Here is a 13,750-nt window from a genome sequence, read left to right on the forward strand (position 1 = left end):
AGCCACTAGTGTTAGTATTAGTCAGTATTAGTGTTATTACTGCTGTACAGAGGAAAACACCCTTTCGCGGTAGACCCCTTTCTGCCTGCTTTCACATAAAAACAGGAGTGCAACCATATTAAATTACATAACCCAGGGGCCGTGAGTCCCAACCCAAAGACATTTGGAGGGACAAAAGCAATGTTTACTGAGAAGTAACTCATTGGGTGCCCCAGACCATGGCTCTCCCTGATGTCTGCTCTCTCTGGTGTTGCAAGTCAAGCTCGACTTGAAAGCAAGATCCAAGCTTCTGAGTCTCAGTGAGAATGTTCTTATTGTTGTGTGTCAAGTTTCTCGTGGGTGTGGTCTGTGGGGCAGCTGCCCTCCCTCTGTGCTCCCACAGCTTTCAGAGAACTGACCTGGACCTGCATGAGTTTCTGCAGCCCGGCACTGCACCCTGGGCCCTGGAGGGAGGGACTGCCCTGAAGGAGGAGGTGGGTGGGCTGGTGGCCCTAGATTCCTCCCAGGATGCTAGGAATGCAGAGGGATGAAGCAGGCCCGTCAATTAGAGTCTCCTGTGTAGAGACGGGGAGCCTAGGAGGAGTCGGTGCCGTGTGTGTGTGTGTGTGTGTGTGTGTATGTATGTGTGTGTGTGTATGTGTAATATTCAGATTGCTCATGCCAAATGGAACCTCAGAGAACGTTCGTTTATGGTGTGAGGGTACCCCGGTCTGGGGGACCCAGTGAGTCACTCCTTGGCACACATTGCTTCCGTCCCACCAAACGTCTTTGGATTGGGTCTCACAGCCTATGGATTGTGTAATGTAATATGGCTGCACTTATGTTCTTGTGTGAAAGCAGGTAGAAAAAGGTCAACCGTGAAAGGGTATTTTCCTCTGTACAGCAGTAATAACACTAACACTAATACGAACGGCGAACAGTTACTGAGCAGTTAGTTTGTACCTAGGGCTTAATGTTTTTATCTTGTTTGAATGTCATTGCAGTCCAGGTATTATTATTTTCTCTCTTCTACAGCTGAGGAAACAGAGGCTCAGAGACGTTAAACACTTGTCCCAAATTACAGAACTAGTTAGAGGTGGGGCCTGGTCTGAACTCATTTCCTGCAGAAACAGTCAGCTGCTTTTGACATAAAACTGCAGCCTTGCCCCCATTTTCTGAGTGGCTGCTGTGGTTGGGCTGTTCTTTCCCGTTGCTGTCTGGTCCCTCAGCGGTGCTGCGGAGTGGGCACGATGATCCTCGTTTGACGGATGAAAATCTGACTCGGAGGTTAAGTGACTTGCCCAAAGCCACACAGCTAACAAGCACTGGGTCCGGCTGAACGCTCACACGGGTCCGACTCCGGCGCCTGTACTCCGTCCTCCCATGCTGCCTCTCACGCAGGGGACGCGGGAGGCTCCGGCAGTGGCTGATAAATCACTCCTTTTGGCTTATGAATAACATGGCAAAACAAATTACTTTGGGGATCTAGAAGGAAGTTGTTGGCCCTGTGTAAACTCAATTGGAATGTCACTGAGCAGACAGCTCTGGAGGCATCTACAAATATCTTCCAAGGAATATCCCCAAAGTGAAATCACCAAGAAAGCAAAACAGGCTCTGTGTTTTGGTTTGCAAATGAGTTTTGAGAAATGGCCTTGAGATCTTGAGTTGCTGGCATTTTTCCCATCACAAATTGTAAAGGACTTTTGAAACGCCACAGGAAAGGGGAGAAGAAAGGCTTGGGGTTGCTGACTATTTACAGCTTCAAGCCCCGAGCAGGCACACAGAATTAAAGGCCTCCCACCACTCCCGTTGCATTTAATTTTATTCCGAAAATGACTACCTGCCAATAAGCCTCATTGTTCACCAGCATCTCTGCAAGTACTTTGAGGTACTATTACCCGAGTTCACTTAACACCGCTTGACAACTTTAAGCAGATAACAATTGAGATGCTGGTAATGGAGTCTTTTTTTTTTTTAATTTTTACATTTTTACCACAAGACTTTATGACTCTCTTTATCAAGCGTGTTGAAATTAATCCATGTGCTGACTGGAGTATTTCCTCATCCCGTCTGTGTACTGACACACTGGGGAGGGATAAGGGTTGGCAGCTCTGAGCAACTAGGTATTCCGGGGCGATGGGTGGTCCTTAGTCCGGAGCCCTTGGGAATTGGTCGGTGGTGGGTTTGTGTTGAGCCTGCAGAAGTCTGAGGTGTGTGTTTGGAGGGGAGAAACAAGGGATGGCTCTGGAGGACTGCCTTGGCGGGTAAAATTATAGTTCCTATACGAAGGGAGGATGCAGGAGCTATAATCCCATCTCGTTGCCAGGCAAAGTTCCTACAGATTCATGGCAGAGCTGTCTGTGCAAGCAGGAATCCAATTTTATGTCCAAACAAATGCAGCATGCAGATTGGACTGACTGCTTCCCCAAGAATAGCAAAGACAGGCGTTCAGGTCAGCTGGCAAAAAAAAAAAAAAACCCAGCACCCCCTTTTTCCTTCTTTAAAATAGGGGGTGGGATTAATACAGTAGCAGATTAGAGCTTTATTTGTTTAAACCTTGCAGAATCTGTAAGCATTCACAATCCCCTTGACTTGTAGTGCCTGATTGTAAAAAGAACAGTTGAATGAGCTCATTGTTTTCTGGGTTTTTTCTTTAATGTATTTTACAAACACTCTGGTGACAGGCCTGACACGCTGATTTCTATGTACTCGCACTTCAGTTTGGGATTACAGCATTAATAACAGAGTTCCATGCATCATGCCATTTTTAAGCATGATCGTTATGATAAAGGGCATATACTTAATTACAGGCCTGCTTAATTACAGCTCTGTTGAAGCTCGTTTGTTTAGGAGAATGCTAATTGCGCCACAGAGCCAGAGGCACATCCTTGCTTTCATCTGCTGGTGGTAGCTCGATGCTGTGGATCAGCATTTTGTTAAAACTGCCACCAAAAATAAAAAAATTTTTTTAAAACAAGAAGAAGAAGAAAGCACTGGTCGGGTACTGAAAGGAAACCTGCCCCAGCGCATGGCTTTTGGTAAGAGCAGAAGCCACGGTTAGCTGACCAGCCCTCCCTACATGGTGGGTACTTTATCTCTGTTGTCTTATTTCATTTTTCTTCACCCTCACCCGCGGAGACAGCTGTAGTATTATGCCCACCTTACAGACAGGGCAAGTAAGGCTCAGAGAGGTGGGGTGGCCTGTGCACAGCTGCACATCTGCACCTCCTGAGCTGCAGCAAAAACTCAGGTCTGCCAAGCTCCAAGCCCCTCCTTCCCTGCCACAGCCCCCCATAGACCCAGTACAGGTTACACTCTGGGTTTGAATCCTGGCTCCAGCCAAGCCTCATAACTCCTCTAAGCCTTGCAAGTGGTGTATTAGTTCATTCTTGTATTACTATAAAGAAATACCTGAGACTTGGTAATTTATAAGAAAAGAGGTTTAATTGACTCATGGTTCTGCAGGCTGTACAGGAAGCATGGCAGCATCTGCTTCTGGGGAGCCCTCAGGAAGCTTTCAATCATGGTGGAGGCAGATCCAGAACAGGCTCATTACATGGCCAGAGCAGGAACAAGAGGGCCAGAGCAGGAACAAGAAAGCCAGAGGGGAAGGCGCCACACATCTTTAAACAACCAGATCTCGCAAGGACTCACTCACTATCATGAGGACAGCACCAAGGGGGGGAATGCTGTTAAACCATCCACAAGAAATCCTCTCCTCGCATAATTCAGTCATCTCCCGCCAGGCCCCACTCCAATATCGGGGATTACAATTGAACGTGAGATTTGGGTGGGGACACAGATTCAAACCACATTAAGTGGTAATGTTGAGGCTTGAGTTATTTGATGCATGTTCATCACCTTGTGTGTGGGCAGTAAGCATGAATTTCCTTTCCTTTTCTATTTTGTAGAACTGGGGTTGGGGAGAATTCCTCTACCTCCCAGGTTTGTTGGGGGTGGGGGGCTTTGTCATGGCACACTGAGAGCTCTAAGGCCTGGAGAGAGGGCCGCTGTGTACCTGGGTGTCATCTTTGGCTCTGCCAAGGAAAGGGCAGGTGCTGTCCCTGCATCTGGGTTGTGACTGCAGACTGGTCAGGTAGTGTCGGCAGGGGAAGCCTCATCCAAGTCCTTAGGCTGCGTGGAAGGGACAGGTCAGGGGTGAAAATGTGCGTCTCATTCACAGCTGTGTCTCCAGTTCCTCGAACAGCATGTCACCCTGCATGGGACTCAGAAATAGACTAAATGCTAGAACATCACAGTCTCTCTGCTCTAAAAGAATAACAAAGACAAAATGCTGGTTTCAGCTAGGGAAAAAGAAAGGAAGGAAGTAAACATGGCTCCCCAGGAGAAGCCAGGACAGAGATGATTCATGAACATTCTTTTGGAACGCATGAAGAATGCATGCCGTTGATTTTAAGAATTATGTTTTGCAAACCTCTAGATATTTTAAAATACGAAAAGGCTGCCCAGATGAGAGGAGACGTGGATGTTATGGAATTAAGAGGGGATTTAGCAGTCCCACAGATCAGCTTTCTGCCCAACACACAAATTCCCTCCCTAACTTCCCAGCAAGTCGCTGTCTGCGTCTAGCCCTGTATGCTGTGACCACCATGAAAACATGTGCAGACATTTGATTATGTTCACCTCAGGTCTTCTCTTACCTCAGTCCCCACTTTTGCTGCAGTTCTCATGTGCTGGACACCATACTGGGCTCTGGGGGTGCTGGGCAGGTTGCTAGGATGAACAGAAATGGACAGGATTGTGCCTTCCTGGGCCATTGAACCTGATGGCTGCTTCTCCTTTCCCTCCTGTGGTCTGGCTTCAGGTTCCCTCCCCACCCTGGCCTCCTTAAAGGCCCCTGGGATGACCCTCTGTGAAGGTGGTCCTGGCTCTGAGCGCCCCACTCAAGCTCCAAGTAGACCAGGGCGAGTGACTCCTCATCCAGGCACCAGGACTGCGGCACTGTGACCTTGTGATGCTCCGTTTAAATAGTCAGATTACATCATTGACTTACTCACCTACAGCCGCCTTCTTTCCTGTCTCCTGCTGTTACTCCGCACCTCTTCCATTCCATCCAACACAGCTGGGTTTCTGGACCTACGCTACAGGACTCTTCGTGGGTCTCTAGTGAACTCCTTCCATTACATTTGGCCCAGGATCGCAACTTTTTTTGACTTTCTTGGTTTTCACTCTGTTATCTGGTTTATAGACTGCCCACCTCGGCTTCCCATCAGGCATGCATTAGATAAGCATACCCTTTGTGTCTTCATTTGAGTCATTGATCATGCCCTGGGCACCTTGCCCAGGGGTCATTCAAGGTTAGCATTGGTCTCTTAATCAGCTTCTTGAATGTGTGATTCAACCAGTTATGGATTCTGCTAACCTCCACAGTAGCCACTTGTATTTATCCATCTTGTATACATAGATAACATGAGAAATTTTGTCAGATGCTTTGCTGAAATCCATATTATTTCAGCCTGCCTTAATCTTTGATACACTAGATTTTCTAAAATAAGTGGGATTTGGTGGGCAGATTATCTGCTTAGCAGAGTCTCGCTGGTCCTGGTGGCACTTGCTTCTCTTTGGAGCCTTCCTGTGCTGGTGAGAAGGGCACTGTGAGAGCCCCACTCCTCTCAATTCAGCTGCCACTGTGAGCTTCAGCCCATTGGATCCCATCACCTCCTCTTTGTTTCCTCTGAGTTTATTAAAATCTATTTTCTAGGCCATGTGTGGTGGCTCACACCTGTAATCCCAACAGTTTGGGAGGCCAGAAGTTCGAGACCAGCCTGGACAGCATGGTGAGACCCCTATCTCTACAAAAAATAAAAGTCTGTCTTCTAGAAGAACATAGGGAGCATCTGACTGTGCCCCTCCTTCTATCGCAAACTCTCAGACGGTGGTGGTCTGTCCTGAGGCTCCCGTCTCTGTCGCTTTACCAGACAGCTCCTCCTTGCAGTCAGGATTAGGTCCAAGCAGGTCTCCTCATCTCCTCTGCCACTGGTCCAGTCAGGAGCGTGTGGGCCGAGGGGTGGAGTGAGGCTGTGAAAGTCCTGAGGGCCTGCCTTGCTGCTGCCTGTTGCTCCTCAGACATTTCAGGAATGGGTCTTCCTTCCCTCCCAGTGGCTGCTGTGGGGCATCCCACAATGATCTCACATCTCATCTTTGCCTCCTCACTAAGGTGTTACCGCTGAGCCTGCCTCAGGGCCAGAAGGTGCCCTTACCCAGACACCTCGACGCCTTCATGTGGAGCAGGTTGGCCATGGGCCCCACCAGCTCCCCAGGGTGCCCCAGAAGGTCTGGGAGGGAGGGCTTCACTGCTGGAGGCAGGTGTGGGGAGGGCCTGCAGACAAACAGGAAGTGCCTCTGAGGGACTTCAGGGCCCACTGGGAGACGGGGTGAGCACCTTGCCCACTCCCTGCAGTCTCTCAGTGGCTAAGGGAGGGCCTTGTCCTAATCATATATGGGTGTGTGTATGCATATACATGTGTATACACTTATAATGGAAACATATAATTTATAACTTACATATTCTATATACAAAATACAAATCTATAATCTATGTAAAGGCATATTTTTACATAATATATGTGATATGTATATTTGTGTGTTAGGCTGTTCTTACGTTGCTGTGAAGGAATACCTGAGACTGGGGCATTGATAAAGAAAAGAGACTGAATTGGCTCTTGGCCCACAGTTCTGCAGGCTGTGCAGGAATCAGGGCACTGGCATCTGCTTCTTGGGAAGCCCCAGGAAGCTTCCAATCACGGTGGAAGGTGAAGGGGGAACAGGCATATCACATGGCCAGAGCAGGAGTGGGAGAGAGGGCCAGGGGAGGTGCCATGCACTTAACCAGATCTCGTGAGAATCAGTCACTACCGTGAGAACAGCACCAAGCCATGAGGGATCTGCCTCCATGAGCCAAACACCTCCCACCAGGGCTCATCTCCAACACTGGGGATTACATTTTAACATGAGACTTGTCAGGGACATATATCTAAACTATGTCGATATATATACAAAAAAATACTATTGTTGATAATCTAAGTTTTACAAGTGTATAGTCCATTTTCATACTGCTATGAAGAAATACCTAAGACTGCATAATTTGTAAAGAAAGAGAGGTTTAATGGACTCACAGATCCACATGGCTGGGGAGAGCTCACAATCATGGCAGAAGGCAAAGGAGGAGCAAAGGGACGACTTACATGGCAGCAGGCAAGAGAGCATGTGCAGGGGAAACTCCCCTTTATAAAACCATCAGATCTCATGAGACGTATTCACTCTCATGAGAATAGCATGGCAAAAACCCACCCCCATGATTCAATTACCTCCCCCTGGGTCCCTCCCACGACTCGTCAGGATTATAGGAGTCATAATTCAGGATGATATTTGGTTGGGGACACAGCCAAACCATATCCACAAGTTACTTTTTTCTCCTTGATTTGTATTTAAAGCCCTCAACTCAAAGCAGCCAGTCTGGGCAAACCCTTTCTTCCTTATCTCCTAGCTGACTAGTGAGGCAAGAGCGCAGTGTGGCAGGAGGCCTGGCTACTGTGTTCAGAAAGCCAGGCTTATAGGACCACCTGTGTTTCTAGATCCTTCTCTTTCAAAGACATGACCATCAGTTGGAAGGAAAAAGAAACACACCCTACTTGTGGGAGCAGGGAGAAACTGCTTCACGGGTGAGGGGGTTGACTTTGGAGCGATGGAAATGTTTTGGAACTAGATGGAGGTGGGGACCGCACACCGTTGTGATGTTCTAAACGCCACTGAATTGTTCACTTTAAAATGGTTAATTTTATATGAATTTTTAAAAACATTTCCCTCCCTGCTTAGATCTTCCCAGTCCCTGGAAGTGATTCCTAGGCTTTTTCCATCCATGGCTTTCATCTCCAGCAGCAGCAGGCGGGGGTGGCAGCGAGCAGGGTCCCCAGGTCCTGAGAGAGGTTAGGCACTTGCCCCAGGCTGGAGCCCCCTACCCAGTTCCCCAGACCCCCGTGCATGGGAACAGCAGCCCTCCCTGTCCAGCACAGCCCCTGAGCCCCCAGGCCCTGCCCCTGGACTGGAGACCTGGAACTCAGAGGTGACTCGCACATGCACCTGCCGGAAGAGGAGAGGAGACACAGGCCTGGCCAGACCCCAGGGAGAGCCTCGGGGAAGGCATGCTGCAGGAGAGGCACTCAGAAAACTGGGAAGGACAGTTGAGGTGCAAGCAGAGAGGGAGGAAGGGATGGGCAAGCCAGGAAGAGGGTCAGATGCAAGGGGCCAGGGCCTTCAATGCCAGTCGAGACCCCCATCTTGGAAATCCTGCCCTTCTCTGTCCATTGGAGGCACAGACAGTACTGACAGCCTCTGACTAGGGAGGCCTCCCATGGGAGGAGCCCCCATTCCTCTCTGCCATCCCCAGTACTTCCCAGCCCCCTCAGGTCCTGGTGTAATCAGGTCTTTGCACATCACCTTACCACCTTTTTAACACACAGGTTCCCTAAACATACAGTGACATGTAGATAGAAACAACTGTCACCAGTGAGAGGCAGTTCTTCACCCCCAAATACTAATAAGGTCTTTAAAACATCAGAGGCAGAAAGCCTGGGGCATGAATGGAGAGTGGGTTCTACAGGGGAGCAAGGAAGGCGTGGTCTCCAGCTTGCGGGTGTGTGCAGAGGCTGAGCTCGCTGAGAAACTCCCCGGCATTGGGTCCCATGCCTGTGAGCACTCACTATTTCGGGAGCCTGTGCGCAGTACTTGGGCATGCAGGGAGGACTCTGCTGCGGACCCTGCTGTCTGTCTAGCAGGCAAGAGAAGCCGTGGAAGAGGTGGGTGTGTGCAGAGAGCGGGAAGTGAGGACTGTGACGGGTGAAAACAGTTGGCTTTGGGACTTTACTGGGGAGGTCAAGTAGCCTGTACTATCTAGAGCTTTGGGGCCACTGCTGCCTACCTTTGTGACCCCAGCAAGCACCGACTTCTCAGAGCCTCTGCTTCCCAATCTCTAAAATGATCAGAAGTGTTACGAGTGCCCAGCCCATCTCAGCAGCACTGGGAAGGGCCTGGAAGTCAGGTCGGGCCCACGGTGGCGGGAGCTGGCACACCTCTTCCTGGATATCCAGTGGGACTCTGCCCCCCTCTAGAAGGCTTTGTGGCTCTTCGAGGCTCCTTTATTCATTGCCAAACTTTTTCATCTGTGAAGCAGTGCACACGCATAGGTGCTCAGAGTTCACGCACAGGTCTGCATGCGGGATGTACTGAACGAGATTGAGGCCCGAATGCGGGACATACTGAATGAGATTGTTTGGGGCCTTCCCCTCACCCCACTTTCTGGGGAAGTGCTGCCTGTTTGGGCCCTTTGTCCCGTCTCTTCCGGCAGCTCACAGCAGGTTGCCAGCACCACCTGAAAAGGCCTCTGACCAGGAGTGTCTGAGTCCAGCAACCACACTAGACAGCACCCCTGCTAAGAAAGGAGGGTGCAGGGAAAGCAGCGGCTGCTGCCACCTGTGCTGTGTCTTTTTCTTCATGCTGACCCAAGAAGGTTTCATTTCTTTCCTTCCCTAAAATAAAGCATGAATGAGTTCTATGATGTTATATTTCTGTATGAACATAGCATGAGCCATTCAGCTTTTCTTGCCGATTGGGAGGATCTGTCCCAAGTTTCTTCTCCTTCTCTTATGTCCTTTCCTCTTGCTTTGTTGCTTTCTGCTTCTGCTACTCTTCTTTGTTAGGACTGAGAAAAAATATATATATATGACCACTGAAGGTTCCAGAGAAGTCATCATTCCAGGAGACATTGGGGGAAGCAAAGATTGTCGCTCCCGGGAGCGCACGGCCCGGTGCTGCCCCCACACTCTACCTGGCTTCCATTCTGCTCACTCCATTTCTCCCTGAAACCACAATTTACCGCAAAGCCACCACCTCAGGGTGCGGCCACCCCTGACTTTGGGGCTCCGCATCCCTGCACTCATGACCAGGCCCCGCACGACTACGGCTGCATGTTCCCAATTCTTCCCAGACCTAATGGAGAAGCTGACACTGGAGAGGCCCCTACCACTGTCCCAGCAGCCACATGCTGCCGTGTTGGCTCTGCGAATGCTGGCGTCACATCTCATCCAGTGTGACCTGTTCCTCAACGTGGCAGGATTTCCAGTCCTGGTGTGGCACCAGAGTCCTCCTCTCTGAGGTCGTAATTCGTAGAGAAGTGCTCACTTATGGAGGCACACCCTGGGTCACTTTTGTCCGTGTGCTTTTGATAGTGATCCCCTGGGACAGGGTGGAGGGAGGGGCGGCCACAGAAAAGGAACCACACCCCTGGGCCCCTGGTTTTTCCGTTTGTTGCATCCCCGTTCCATGCCCTTTCTCTCGTGTCCTGTTAAAATTGAGCACACTGGCGAGCCTCAAGTCAGCGCTTGATGCCCTGGGTCTGAGCGACTGAGAGTCAGTGACAGCCACTGTCGCCCCCACTTGCCAAGCACCCGCTCTGTGCCAGCGCTGGCCAGGCGCCCCACCCACTCCACTTCTGATGCATAGGCACCCTGTCATGTAGGCAGTGCTGTCTTTTTAAATGTAACTTCAGTTTTTCATCTTTTAACTTCAGTTGCTCATCTGCAGTCACCAGCTGAGATCTGAACCCAGCCAATCTGACTCCTGAGCTCCTCTTTCCTCCCACTTAGACTTTTCCCCTGAGCCCAACAGCACCTTAGAGCATGTCTAATGCACGTGCCTACTGCCTTCGTCTCAGTGCAGCCTGTCCCCACCAGCTGTGTCACCTTCACCCGGCTGTCAGCCCTTGGTGACTCTCCCGTTACAGATCAGAGACCAGATTCCAGGGGTGGAGAGTGGGGGTTCTAAACCAGCCCCTCTCTGCTCCTAGAGCTCTTGTCTACACAACTGCTTGGTGCTCCAGGGATGACGAGGCGCCTGCCTCTCTCAGCATGTTGTGTGTCCTGGCAACAAGGGTGGGATCTGTCCTTTTTCATAGCTCCTGCACACCTGTGCTAGATGTCACCTGGCTCCATCCAGTGACGGATTCATATTCTCTGTTTCGACATCTTCGGTTGCTGGACAACTAAAAGCCATCTTCAGTACCTTTAATGCCATCTTTTTTTTTTTTCTTCTTTTGCAGCAATGGATGGTGTGCCTTTTATGATTTCAGAGAAGTTTTCTTGTGTTCCAGAAAGTGTAAGTGTTATGCATGATCGCCCTTCCCCTCTGCCACCCCCAGCCTGAGGTCCCTCCATCCTGATTTACACAACACGCAGGGCTATTCTGGTGGCACTCATGCTCCTTCCCCCACTGGAATCTTGTCTGTCTGCATGTCCTCTCTTCACTGGGAGCTGAACCCCACAACCCAGTGACAGGAACTCCTGAGGTTGGGTCATGTGCATCTCTGGCCCTATCAGCCAGTGCCCCAGGTAGTAGATGTTTGAGAAATGAAGACAACAACAGCTGGGGGATGGGAAAGTAGCAAGAGGCTGTCAGACAAGCTCAGGTGCACCGAGCCTTTGCCATGCTGCACGTGATTAACCCGACCTGAGCTTCCCTGGTTGTGAATGTTCTTTGTCTCCCAAGTCCAACTTAGTAAGTTTTGTTGTTTGTTATTTAAGGATGACAGTTTCCTGTGGAAAGGAGGCTGCCTCATTTTCCCATTGTCATTGCTGCATTCTGCGCTCTGGCATGGGGGCCGCCAGGCAAATGTGGTGCCTCTAGCTGTGGTCTCCTGCCCACACCAGGCCACCATGGACCTCACCATCCACATCAGCACTCTCACACAGGCCAGGCCCACACCATCTTTATCAGAGGGACCGAGTGAGCTGGCTGGAACCAAGGGCCGACTTCAAACCCCCTGAGGGCGGCCACCCTGCATGGCAGTGGGGTCTCTGCCTCTCACTGCTAGGGTCGGCCCTCTGATGATGCCAGCCCCCAAGCTGGCAGTGGCCCCCTCCCAGCTGCACAGGCTTGGCCCACGCTGGCTCAACAAACCCGTTTCTGGTTTTGATCCTTTCTGCAGAAGTTGGCCTTGAGTAGCTAATAAACATGAAGGCCCCAGCTTGGGCACAGCTAAAAAATCCTTCAGTGTTTTTCTTGGATCCAGCTTAAAACCACCCGGCTTGCGATTTGACCTGCTCTGTAGTTTCCATTTTCGTGAAATAGAATAGGCCTCCTCTGAACCCTTCTGGTAAGCAGCTTAATCTTGAAAAATGCTCGTGACGTGACATGCGGAGCTCGAGTAACTTCAGCCGACTCCACAGGGCCGCGTTGCCATGGCGACGCTGGCGCCTCTCCCGCCGTTCCCTGAGAGAGGCTGCTCTGTCCTGCTCACCAGCTCCAGTTGGGAGAATTTAGTGGGGTGGTTAGAGCCTAATGACAGAGCAGCTGCACCTCTGCTGGGTCCCGGGCAGCATGGGCAGGCGGCCCCGCTCTCGCGCCCCTCGGGCTGGCAGCACAGAGAGCACCACACTGTTCCGTGGCTACCGGCAGAGCAGCCGCCAGCGAAATGTGTGGCTCGGTGGCCCCGTCCCAAGATCGCCCTCGCGAATGTGCTGCTGCCGCCTCGGCCAGGGCTCCAAGGCCACACAGCCAGGCCCGGTGCCCTGCGCTCCCTGCACTTCTCAATGCAGTGCCCCGCAGCCCCGCCAGGGGGCTGTCGCTTTGAATGGACGAGGGAATGAGGAAGGGATTTAACCCGCAGCTGCATCGCCAGGAGGCGCTGAGACCGGTTTTGAGTCTGGGTCCTCGGACCCCAGAGCCGGCCCCGCAGGAAACCCCTGCTGGCTTCGCAGAGGCTCCAGCTCCACTCCCACCCCTGGGCTATCGCCCTTCAGAACCATGAGAGCCCTGGGGTTCTGTCGAAGGCCCTCAGGTTTAGCCTGGGCCCCAGGAGGCTGGGCCAGGGACCCCTCTGGGGAACACAGAACACTTACGTGCCCAGCAGGGACTCAGACCAGGAACCACATAGACTGGACACACTCCGCCCTCCGAGCCTCTCAGTCCAGGCTTCTGTGGGCCTCCAGCTCACTCACTGCCCTGTGTATTTGATTTTTCATGCTGTCTGTTGAAAAGCCAGCATTTTTTTTAAGTCTGCAATCTTCATGAAATTATAAAAACTCTCCTTAAAATGCAATGTTATCATTTTTTACCACATTGATTTCTCAAATGATAATTGATGGGCAGTTGTTTCATTTACCTGGCATTTCCAAAGACCTGGAATCCCCCCAGCTCCTGCCCTGGATTCCCCCTAAGGAACTCTTCCTCCCTGGAGTTCCTTCAACCTCCTGCCTTACCCAGACACAGTGGCTGGGCGGCCTCGGGGGAGAGCCTGGGCACCTCCAGTTTACAGCTGCAGTGAGAAAGAGCAAATCTTGCCTTCGTGTTCCGCTGGCAGGGGGAGAAGAGAGGTGAAGCAGGGCAGCCATGGTCAGTCCTCCAGGAGACCTGGACCCCTGTGAGTGCCACCGACCACAACTAAGCAGAGGTCCCGCAGCACAGGGGCTGGCACCTTGAGGGCCACATTCCTGCAGCAGGCTATATTGTCACTTCTGCCACCCCCACGCATGACCGAGAATCCCACTGACTGTCTTCCTGTGGAAAGTGGGTGGAGAAACACTAGATCACACCATGGCTTGAGACGTTACCATTGTCATGCATAAAAGTAAGTGTGGGAAGAGCATTTTCCAGCCATTTAAAAGGGTGACTTCATCTGTATTTTCAGATGCAGCCCTTTGATCTCCTGGGAATCACCATCAAATCTCTAGCAGAAATCGAAAAAGAGGTAAGCAAGCCA

The 13,750-nt window shown here is 51.1% G+C and overlaps 1 protein-coding gene and 1 long non-coding RNA gene across 6 annotated transcripts in view; one reads left to right on the plus strand and one right to left on the minus strand.

Annotated features, from left to right (window-relative positions):
* The window catches only part of MVB12B (multivesicular body subunit 12B), a 176,270-nt gene that overhangs the window by 143,607 nt on the left and 18,913 nt on the right, over positions 1–13,750 (plus strand). For all 5 annotated transcript variants that reach the window (XM_073021923.1, XM_037994061.2, XM_008006225.3 and 2 more), the window contains 2 exons: positions 11,093–11,148; positions 13,679–13,738. In XM_073021923.1, coding sequence (XP_072878024.1) covers positions 11,093–11,148; positions 13,679–13,738 — 116 coding nt within the window. The remainder of the gene's footprint in view (positions 1–11,092; positions 11,149–13,678; positions 13,739–13,750) is intronic.
* Positions 1,407–6,127, minus strand: LOC119622339 (uncharacterized). Its single transcript, XR_005238986.2, has 3 exons — positions 4,998–6,127; positions 4,641–4,713; positions 1,407–4,113 (listed from the first exon to the last, which is right to left on the minus strand). It is a non-coding gene; the product is annotated as an uncharacterized lncRNA (long non-coding RNA).

Source organism: Chlorocebus sabaeus, chromosome 12 (assembly GCF_047675955.1).
Source record: "Chlorocebus sabaeus isolate Y175 chromosome 12, mChlSab1.0.hap1, whole genome shotgun sequence".
Lineage (NCBI taxonomy): Eukaryota > Metazoa > Chordata > Mammalia > Primates > Cercopithecidae > Chlorocebus > Chlorocebus sabaeus.